Raw genomic sequence first — 10,088 nt, 5'->3', positions numbered from 1 at the left:
TAGGTGGTGGGTACACCCTGCGTTCCAGTCTGCGATGTTGAAGGATCCCTGAGTAGGTGATGGGTACGGTCTCTGCCTCCGCTGACGCAGACCAGGCGTCTCGAGAGTAGGAAGGGTTGGCCCGGCAGGTGTAGCCTCGGACCGCGGCGTGTGCCGCTTCGTCCCCCCCCCCAGCCTGTAGTGCCCAGGAACCCATATCACACAGCTGTAGGGGATTGGAGTACTGCAGGGCTTCAATATCTTCAGTGTTTCTGTCGGCCCGCGACCCTTAGCGTAGTTCCTGGCAGCTGCTTCAAAATCGCAGAATATGACAGCTGCGTCCATGCACGTGGTGGTTGCTAGGGCGATCGCCGTCTCTTCTGCAGTCTCGTGGTTTTGTGCACGGACTGTGGCAGACGCTAGCTCTCTGCCCTGAGAATCTATGACGCTCAGGGCATAAGCGTTTCTTTGCGGGCATTTGTCTGCGTCGGTGTATCTGGCGTCCGGATGTTGCCTGTGTCTTCGCCGTAGAGCATCCACTCTGGCTTGTCTTCTTTCCTTGTGGTATGTGGGGTGCGTGTTGCGTGGAATTGGGGCTATGCACAGTGATCCGTGGAGGTTTGAAGGAATTCTTTCTTTTCGGTCCGTGGTGGTTATAAAGGTTTCACCGTAGCTCAGCCGTTGCAGCACTGATCTTCCGGTAGGCGTGAGCTTCAGTCATTCTAATTGACTTGCTTTATGAGCTTCAGCTAGTTCTTGCCAGGTGTTGTGTACGCCCATCTTGGGAAGTCTCGTAGTCGAAACTGTAGATGGTAGGCCCAGTGCGATTTTGATGTCTTTGCGTATTTTAATGTTAATTTTTTTTACATCTGCATTCTTCAGCGCGAGGCAGGGCGTGCCGTATGTTATTCGACTGGTGAGGAGTGCTTCTATACGCGTAGCGTGTCTTGTTTTTTAAGTCCGTTTCTATGGCTTGCAACTCCCCTGACGAGATGCATGAGCTGTGATAGCGTTCGCTGTAGTCGCGGGAGGGTGGCCGCCCCAGACCCGTCTTTGTGTATCTGTAGCCCTAGAACTCGTAGGGTTTAAACTTTTGGAATGGGTGTTCCATTGAGGGTGACGTTGGGATTGGGTTCATCGTAACCGGGTGGTCTGCCTCTCGTTCTTGACTTGAGGACGAGGTGCTCCGACTTCTCGGGAGCACAGCGGAGGCCGCATTTGTGCAAGTAGCTCTCGATGGTATCTACTGCTTCCTGTAGGCGTGTTTCTTGTGTTCCAGTGTTTGGGGTCCTCGTCCATAACGCGATATCGCCGGCATAGAAAGCGTGTCTTTGACGTTGAAAAGCAACAGCGATATGACCGAACCCTGCGGGGTGCCTTTGCTCGGTAATCGGAAGCTGTCGCTGCGCAGGTTGTATATTCCAACTGTGGCCGTGCGGCCCGTGAGGAAATTCCTGACATTATCGTATGTCCGAGACCCGCAGCCCAGGTCTTCGAGGTTGCAGAGGATAGCTTCGTGACGGACGTTGTCCAAAGCTCCCTTTACGTCGATGGCTAAAATCGATGATTTGCTTCTCGTACTCGGGTGGTCGATGAGGTCTTCCTTGAGTAGAAGGAAGGCATCTTGCGTTGACAGGTTCTGCCTGAAACCAAACAAAGTGTTTGGAAAACACTAAAGGTAGTATCATTTGTACGCCCTCAGCTTGAGTTCGCGTCCCCTATATGGTCTTCCTACCATGAATACTTAATCCGCATGTTAGAAGCCATCCAAAACCGAGCTAGTCGATTTATTTCCCGAAATTACAGCTACCAGTCAAGCATTACTCAAATAAAACTCGACCTTTCCTTTCAATCACTGAGTAGCCGACATGACATAGCACTCCTGTCCCTGCTCCATAGATATGTTCACCAAATCAAGCCATCAAACTTGCCACCGGAACGCACGTCTTGCACATCACGACGACTTTATAATGATTTAAGCCTCACTCGCATTTATGGCAACACTAACGCATTTAACTTCTCAGCTTTACCACGAGCGATTCGGTTATGGATTTCATTTCCTAATAGCACTGCCGCTCAAATGAGTAATGATAAATTCAGACAACTACTGAACCTACAGTCTTCATCATAACAAATATATTCATTTGCACATATGTCATGTCATATAATACGTGTCACGTACGGGTCATGACTTCTTTTCCTTGATATTGTAGTTTCAATTTCGTTTGCTTTATGGGCTCGCGCTATGTACGTTATTTTGCGCGAGTGTTACATCGCTTTTTATGTTACCGTGAATTGTGCTTTTCATTCCTTTCCCGATAACTCTTTGTATTGATTTAGTGTTTTTATTTTTTACACTGTTTCGCAAGCATTTGATCATTACAAACATTTCTAGCTCTCACATTTTTTAGCGCTCATATATCTGTTTTCTCTTGTCATTTGTTCAATGACGCCCCACTTACTCAATCCTCCCCTTGGGGCCTGTAAGGTACTTTGTAATAAATAAATAAATAAATAAATAAATAAATAAATATACGTTGTCTTTGAGGTATGAGGTTAGCCGGTTGTGTATGATATGCTCGAAAAGTTTCTCTACGCACGAGGTAAGGGAAATTAGGCGCAAGTTCTTGACGCTGAGCTTTTTCTTTGGTTTGGGGATCATGGTGATCTCCGAGTGCTTCCAGGCAGCCGGTAGCTCCCCTCTCTCCCAGCATGCATTGAAGTACTGGAGCAGGGCTGCGGTAGCCTGCTGCGGCAGGTTCCGGAGATGCTTGTCGATGATCGGACCTGTGCCCGGGCTGGTGTTTCTGGTGAGCGTCGATAGTACTGCAGAGAGTTCAGCGTGCGTAAGGGGTTGGTCAAGGTCGGTGTTTGGTTTCCCATCGTAGACTTTGTCATGTGCCGTCGTATTAACAGGTGGGTCACCGCACAGCTTCTCAATTTCTCGGAGGAGGTTCTTTTGGGATCCGGCGTGGTTGTGCACGAGCCTACAGAGGTGCTGTCGCTGCTGCGTCTTCGTAGCGTCGTTGTCGAGAAGGGAGCGCAGGAGATGCCACGTCGTCTTTGTGCTCAGGGTTCCCTGGAGTTTGTCGCAAAATGCCTGCCAGTTCTGTCTTCCTAATGTCTCCGCGTATGCCTGTGCTGGCTCGGTGACGAAGGCAATTCGCTTCTTTAATTTCTTGTTCAGCTTCTGTCTCTTCCATTTCTTGAGGAGAGTTCTTCTGGCTTCCCAGAGGTGGAGGAGGTGCGTGTCGACGGCTGGCACTACTTCATTCAGCTGTATTGTTTTCGTGTGGCGTTCTGCCGTGTCGAGGACTTTCTTCAGCCAGTCATCTATGTTCTCGATGGTGGTCTCGACATTTAGCACGTCTCTGAATGACTTCCACTCAGTTACCCAGGCCGCTCCAAGCCTAGCGGGCTTGCGAGTGTGAGCCACGGTTAGTTGGAGGATGTGATGATCGCTGCCCAGTGTTTTGGGGTGTCGGCTCCATTCTGCCGAGGGCACGTTTAGCGTGAAGGTGAGATCCGGGTTGGTGTCTCTGCAGACACTATTACCTATTCTCGTTGTTTGGAGTGAGTCATTCCACATGGTGAGTCTGTGCTGTTGTGCAGTGTCATGCACTCGGGCTACTTTCATCGTGGTGGTGCGGTATGCCCAGGCCTTGTGTGGGGCGTTGAAGTCTCCTACTATAACGACTTGATGACCATCGGTGCGTTTCTTAATTTCTCGGACAAGGTGGTCGAAGTCTGAAAGGGGGTCTCTGGGAGGGCTGTACACACTCACTACGATTACGCTCTAGAGCGATTTCCTCTCTGGTATGATTTCGATTAAGGTGTGTTCGATCGGTGTATTGACGGGTTCCAATTCCCGTAGAATGAGATTCTTCTTAGTGAGAATTGCCGTGCGTTTTGTTTGTACGTGGGCGTTGTACCCTTGTAGCCGGACGTTTTGTGTATTTGTTTCTTGCAGCGCTATGGAGGTCGGTTGTGTCTTGTTTGACAAATCCTTGTAAAGTAGCATGCCGTGGTCGATAGGAATGACAGTTCCACTGCCATATGCGAAGAGTCGAGAGCGCATTTGTAGTCCTGTGATTAGGGACCGCCATCTTTGGTTGTTTCGGTTCCCTGCCGGCGCTCGCGGGTAGGTGAAACTGAACGAGAGGAACTTCGGCCGTTTGCTCGCGGCCGCTTTCTGTCGAGCTGAATGTCATTTAGTGACGTGTTGAGATGCTGTGTTGTTACGTAGGTCATCTTGGTGTGGCCTATGAGGTTGTTTTGCAGCGCTGCAAGTCCATCGACCTTAGCGTCTAGCGTGGTAACTTTATTGGCTATACTTGCGGCGAAATTTGTTATTGCTGCCTGGGCAATTTTCTCAATTGTGGCGTGGGTACTTTTCATGAGAATTTCTTGGAGGATTTGGAATGTTGCGTCAACTACGGATTCAACATCTGCGTCGGGAAGTGAGGGTCGCGGCTGTACAATGCTCTCTTGGACTTTCGTACGTCTCTGTTGCAGTTTATTAATGAAATCTTTTTTCTCCTCGCACTTCTGTAGAAGCCTGCTTATGTTGTCTTCCTGTATCTGTTGACATTGTATTAGCTTGTCGACGAGGGCCTGTTGACTTTGTAGTTGACTGTTTCGATTGTGCGACGTGTTTTGTTGAATTTGCACCTTATTTTCGAGAGCCTGAAAGGCCGCAGTGTCGGCCGACAGGAATTCAGAGTTGCTCGTGGTTCCCGTTCCACTGGATCCGCTTACCACATCCGAGTAGCTCGCGCGTTTGGGCGAGTGCGAGCGTGAGAGTGATCAGGAAGGCGATCGGAGTATAGATCTAGATCTACTTCTTTTGGGGGTGCTGCCATCACTGCCCCTCAAGCTGGTGGTTGGGGTTCGTAATTGTGGGAATTCTTCGCCGCCTGAGCTCCAGTGACTGTCTCTCACTTTGAGCCTGTCGATGCGTTGCTGTCGTATGTTGAATGGCGGCGGGTCGGGTTTCAGTATTTTTTTGCAATCTTTGGTTGCGGTTTCGTGCCTTTCTCCACATAACTTACATGCGGGTTTGCAGTCGTGGTCGTGTAGTTGATCGGTTTTGCCACATTTAGAGCAGAAGGCTGGCAATCGTCTTGGGCAGACATCCTGGCGGTGTCCCGTGTTGCCACAGCTCCTGAAGTATTGCACTGACTTGCGGTAGGGTCGGCATCTAAAGTCGAGACTTTGGAAGCGGACCTAATAAGGAACGTGCGGTCCTTGGAGAAAGATCACGGCCGCGGAGGATTGCCCGAGCATACTAGTGTGGAGGACGGTGTACCTCGCTGGTGCGCGAAAACTAGCCTTGAGTTCTTCACTCATGCCGCGAAAGAGTCCGCTTATTACGCCTCTGGATATATCGTCCAGGGTTCTCGTGTTGCCTTTTACAGTGTAGAAAGTGCCGCCAAGTTATATTCTTCTGATATTTTCGAGTTTCTTCGCGTCTTCCCAGTTGGCCGTGCTTGCAATAATCAGGTTCTCGATTCTCTGCGCTTGAACACACACTTTTTCGCCGAAATCTTGCTGCGAGAAACCTCTGGCTCTTCCGAAGGCGTGCGTAATGGCGACATTGTTCCACTTTGCAAGCTCGAGGCCTGCTTTTGGGCGAAATACGACCTTGTAGTCGTCGACTGGTAGATGCGGCTTTCGGGGCTTTCGCTGTTGCGGTGGTGGTGGCTTTGCGTTTGTTGCTTGGCTGGGTCGCTTTCTTGTGTCGTTTGATTCTCTGCGTCCTTCTTGCCTTTTCTGCCCCTCGTAATCCAGATGCTCTCGCGTTCAATAGTTTTTCCGCTGCTTGCATCATAATTCCAGGCAGTTTCTGTGTCACTGAAGTACTAAAGTGCCAAACAGACGACACAAAAAGAGAGACACGGACGAACGCTTGACCTTTCTTGATCTGAACCGTGATCTGTCTTGTGTCGTCTGTTTAGCGCTTTAGTACTTCAGTAACATGCACCAACCAGCTCACCAAAAAGTTCTGCTGGAGTGTCGTTTACTTCGGTCGGGTCCATCTGTATTGTGTTTGTATCTTCCAGCTGTACCCTTGGTATGTTGATTGCTTCTACTGCTGCTTCGCTCATCTCGACAGCGCCCGTACTGTGCTCGCAGATACGCTCGAGCGGCGCGAGCGCGGGCCACGGGGCTGCAGCAGCTCGTTCGGCGTTGGGCTTAGCCAGGCGGCTGTGCGGCCGTTGCAGAAATCAGTAAATAGGACACTCGCTTGATGGTGGCTAGTGTCCACCGATTTCTCTCGTCTTTCCGGTTATGCAGTTGGCAAAATTAGGTTGGTCGCTGGCCGTGATCCTGGTTGACAGGCCCGAGAAGCGGAAGCCCATGTGAAGCGCGTCTGTTCTCCGCGGCCCCCTAGCGGATTTTTTCAACACTGAACAAATAACAAATATATTCGCTAGAGTCGAGGAAGAACTTGGCAAATGGCCAAGTAAAGAGTGGGAATACAGTAAGCTTCTAAGTGTAATGACGACAGAAATACGGAAAGAGAAACACGTCCGTTGGAAAGGAAAAAATAAGCCGAAAAGCTGGTGGAACAAGGACATACGAGAAGCGATCGCTGAAGGACAGAGAGCATCCCGAGAGCACAGGTAGGCAAGGAAGGCGCAGTTACCGCAGGATGAAGTAGCCAGTAAATGGGAAATATACCGGGAGAAAAAGTACCTGGTTCAAATACAAGTGCAAGCCAAGATAAAAGGTGAAAGTGAACGTTCATTGTCAGAAATACGTGAGAAAAAGAAGGCCGCACCTAGAATATTTTGGAACCACATAAAATTATTAGGCAGGAAGTTAACAGCAATACAACATATCCTACACGAAGATGGAAACAAACTAGAAGGGGAAGCGGCTTTAAAATACATCCGAAAAATAACAGCAGAATCTTTCCAACGCAATGACGAGGGCGTATCAGGAGAAAAAAAGAACATGAAATAGAACCAGATGGAAAAGGAGTTGGTGCTGACAAATTTCAACTGGAAGAAAGCCGAAGAGAACATTCCTAGCCGCACAGTCACAGGGCTAGAAGAGGTTCCCGTTAGATTGATTAATGAGCTAGGACCAAAAAGTAAGGAAGCTCTGGTGAAAGCAGTGGAAAAAACTTTAAAAGATGGACGAACACCAGACAGTTGACGACAAAGTAGGATGAACTTAATTTATAAAGGTAAGGGGGAGAAAGATAGAATTCACTCGTATAGACCGTTGACAATTACATCTCTACAAGCTAGCAATGCAGGCAATAAAATTGAAGCTGCAAGCATGGGCACAGAATAATGGCATTTTGGGAGAACTTCAGAATGGCTTCAGTATAGGTAGGCGCATGGATGATAACTCATTTGTTCTTACTCAGTGTATTGAAATATCAAGAGTAGAAAGCAGACCGTCACATGTGGCCTTTTTAGACATTACAGGAGCCCATGACAACATAGACCGCAACATTTTGTGAGATATTCTGGAAGGGTAATGCTTAGGTGACGATAGCCTACAGCTTTTGAGAGAGATTTACCTAGAAAATACCGTTTGCGTTAAATGGGAAGGGATGAGGAGAGAGGAGAAAGTTCATATCAACAAGGGATTGAGGCAGGGGTGCCCTTTATTCCCACTGCTGTTTATGATGTACATTGTGGGGACGGAGAGGGCTCTAGAAGGAAGTAATGTCGGCTTTAATCTCTCATACAAACAGGCGGGTACAGTAGTAGAGCAGCAGCTTCCAGGCTTATTTTATGCGGACGATATTGTGTTGCTAGCTAACAAGCAAAGTTATTTTCAACGTTTGGCTAATATCTGTGGACCGGAAGGCAACAAGTTAGGGGTGAAATTTAGTGTTAGGAAATCAGGTGTTATGGTATTCAATGAAAACAGTGAACAGACAGTGGCAATACAGGACCAGGAGATATCTCGGGTAAGAGAATATAAATACCTTGGCACATGGATAAACGAAGGCAATAGATATATGGAACCACACGAAAAAACAATAACAGTGAAGGGGAAGAGAAATGCAGCCATAATGGAAGCACAGAGCGCTATGGGAATACAATAGGTACGAGGTGCTCCGGGGTATGTGTGTGATGTGTGGTGCGCGACACGGTGCGGTGATCGGGACGGTCAGGAGCAGACGACAATGAGTGCACGCGCGCCGAGGCGGATTCCGTGCTGGAAGAAGGAAAACAACGACGCCGAAGAGCGTCCGGCACGAGAACGCGCGGCGCATGAAAAACAACAAAAACAAAAGCAAACCAATTAGAAAAGACCACGGGGCGTCAGTCAGCCAATCCGAGAATGCCAAATCGGCCAGACAAGAAGAAAAAGCGTGATGCGCTGGCAGAAGGGGAGGACACGCAAGGAGATGCAGGGGAGACGCCAGGAGAGTTCCAGGAAGCAACGGCAGGAGGAGGTCAACCACCGGAGCGGGCGTTGAAGACGGGCCGTCGGGTTCCCGACCCGAGCCCACCAGGACTTCACCCGACCGTGGCCTCCTGCCAACCTGTTCCTGTGCGTCGCCCGTCTACCTGAGCATGCCGCCAGCTCCTCAAGGCCGGTGAGCTTCTGCGCCAGTGGGCAGGACGAGAACAGTCAGGCTACGGGCCCGAGTTCTACGCCAGCTGCCCGGCCATAACGCCGCCCCGTCTGTCGTGCCGCCTGCTGCCCGAGGCCGGCGTTTGAGCTTCTGCGCCAGCTGTCCGGCCAGAACGCCGACGCCGTCTACTCGCGCCACCAAGCCTCCAGCTTTTCCTCGCCAAGCCGGGGCGGGCGCACTCCGGTCGCCCGGTCGGTCAGCTTACGCCGCGACCCATGGTGAGACCGGCACCACTCCTTCCGCCTGCTTGTCGCCGCGTCGCCGCGTCGAGACTGTGACGCGTCCCCGCCCTCGTAGCAAGCCCGGACTCGCGCACCCGTTAACCACATGCAAGACCTATGTGTGTTCTTTGCCGCAATGTCTTCTTGAGTGTTTGTTTTAGGCATGCTTTCCATTTTCTTCTATTTGCTTTATGCCTCTTTTTAGTTTGATTAAAAGTCTTTGTGTGTGTGTGTTAAAACCAACGGCTTTGTCCTCAATTGGGTTCTCGGAGGCTCCGCCTAAGAGAACTAACCGAACCATTGAGTACACGAACCTTTGCCCCATATTAGAGGCATCACAATGTGGAAAGGTGTAATGGTTTCAGGACTTACTTTTGGAAATGCGGTTGTGTGCTTGAAATCATGGGAACAATCGGGACTCGATGGGAACCAAAGGTCAGTGGGACGCCTCGCATTGGGCGCTCACGGGAAGCCTACAAATGAAGCTGTCAATGGTGATATGGACTGGACTAGTTTTGAAGTGAGCGAAGCTCGCAGTAAAATTGATTATGAAGAACGAATGAGGAATATGTAAGAAGGTAAATAGACTGGGAGAGTGTTGAGGTTTGTGTGCAAGAAAAACATTGAATCACAGTGGAGGAAAAGAACTAGGTAGTTCATCAGAAAGTATGCGGCCTGTAGGGTGGGCAACACAGCAACAAGGAACGTCAAGCAGAAACTCAGTGATGCTGAAATAATCTCATGGGTGGCGGCAAGGCAAAAGAAACCGACCATGAGTAACCATGCTTAAGAGGAAAAAACGAAATCAGGAAAGAAACAATTTATGATAACTGAAAGGGAAGCTCATTACTTTTCGAAGCGAGATCGGGATGCCTTAGAACACGCACCTATAAAGCGAGATATATGAAGGAAGAAGAAGCATGTGGGAACTTGCTAAAGTAAATCTAGGGAAACGATGGAGCATATGTTTTATTAGAATGTGAAGACATCTACCAAGCGGTCGATTTAGGCATCACTGGCCTCCTTGAAGCCCTTGGGTTCCGCGAGAGCAGGGGAAGAGTAAACATGTCCGCAATAGAGATTAGTAAGAGGCGATTGTAAGATTGGTGGAAGAAAAGTAGGGAAACGACAGAAAACGGAGACGTACAAAAACAAAGTTCGCAATAGGTTGTCCGAAAATTTGATTGTGGGGGCTCATATTGGTTTTTATCTCTATTACATTTTTAACCTAGGTAGGACATTAGGCAGTATAATAGCAGAAGCTTGGTGGCGCGACCGAC

The 10,088-nt window shown here is 49.3% G+C and overlaps 1 protein-coding gene across 1 annotated transcript; it reads right to left on the bottom strand.

Annotated features, from left to right (window-relative positions):
• Positions 1-1,222: 1,222 nt before the first annotated feature.
• On the bottom strand, positions 1,223-3,568 carry LOC142557953 (uncharacterized). Its single transcript, XM_075670135.1, has 2 exons — positions 2,580-3,568; positions 1,223-1,622 (listed from the first exon to the last, which is right to left on the bottom strand). The coding sequence occupies exons 1-2, from the start codon at positions 3,566-3,568 to the stop codon at positions 1,223-1,225; spliced, it is 1,389 nt and encodes a 462-aa protein (XP_075526250.1).
• Positions 3,569-10,088: the final 6,520 nt, after the last annotated feature.

This window comes from Dermacentor variabilis, chromosome 9, assembly GCF_050947875.1.
Source record: "Dermacentor variabilis isolate Ectoservices chromosome 9, ASM5094787v1, whole genome shotgun sequence".
NCBI classification, from domain to species: Eukaryota; Metazoa; Arthropoda; class Arachnida; order Ixodida; family Ixodidae; genus Dermacentor; species Dermacentor variabilis.
This window is presented reverse-complemented; position numbering and strand designations above follow the sequence as displayed.

Coding starts and splice junctions, on each gene's coding strand:
- LOC142557953 (XM_075670135.1), bottom strand. CDS start 3,568: ATGTGGAATGACTCACTCCAAACAACGAGAATAGGTAATAGTGTCTGC. Junction 1,623..2,579: donor CGCCTAATTTCCCTTACCTC/GTGCGTAGAGAA, acceptor GTTTGGTTTCAG/GCAGAACCTGTCAACGCAAG.